The sequence below is a fragment of the Bison bison genome, unplaced genomic scaffold (assembly GCF_000754665.1).
Source record: "Bison bison bison isolate TAMUID 2011002044 unplaced genomic scaffold, Bison_UMD1.0 scf7180017864285, whole genome shotgun sequence".
NCBI classification, from domain to species: domain Eukaryota; kingdom Metazoa; phylum Chordata; class Mammalia; order Artiodactyla; family Bovidae; genus Bison; species Bison bison.
Genome location: NW_011494857.1, coordinates 2,115,846 through 2,116,284, shown reverse-complemented (window position 1 = coordinate 2,116,284; position 439 = coordinate 2,115,846). Strand labels below are relative to the sequence as shown.

Sequence of the window (439 nt, the reverse complement as noted above, 5' to 3'; positions counted from 1 at the left end):
CTCGATCCGAGGCCTCCAGGGCCGCTCCATGTCCGTCCCAGACGACGCCCACTTCAGCATGATGGTTTTTAGGATTGGCATCCCTGACCTTCACCAGACAGTGAGCAATAGCCTGCTGGCCGGCGGATGGGGGGCGGGGGGTGGGTGGTGGTGGGAGACAGGGACCACCGGAGTCTGCACGGGGAGAGGGGAAGGGGAGGGGGGCTCTGGTTCTGGATGCCCTCACACATGGCCCCCACTGCCAGACCCTCATGGGTTTCCCCCAGCCCTCCGCTGTCCCGGGAATCACCCATAGCCCTCTGCAGACCACCTCAGGCCCCTTCTCTCTCTCCTGTCGCCTCCCCCACCAGAAATGCCTGCGCTTCAACCCCGATGCCACCATCTGGACGGCCAAGCAGCAGGTGCTCTGTGCCCTGAGCGAGAGCCTCCAGGACGTGCT

At 65.1% G+C, this 439-nt stretch overlaps 1 protein-coding gene across 1 annotated transcript in view; it reads left to right on the top strand.

The window, feature by feature from the left end:
* Positions 1-7: 7 nt before the first annotated feature.
* SHANK1 (SH3 and multiple ankyrin repeat domains 1) overlaps positions 8-439 on the top strand; it is a 46,586-nt gene continuing 46,154 nt past the window's right edge. The window contains 2 exon segments of the mRNA XM_010849732.1: positions 8-100; positions 351-438. Coding sequence (XP_010848034.1) covers positions 29-100; positions 351-438 — 160 coding nt within the window. The 5' untranslated portion in view covers positions 8-28.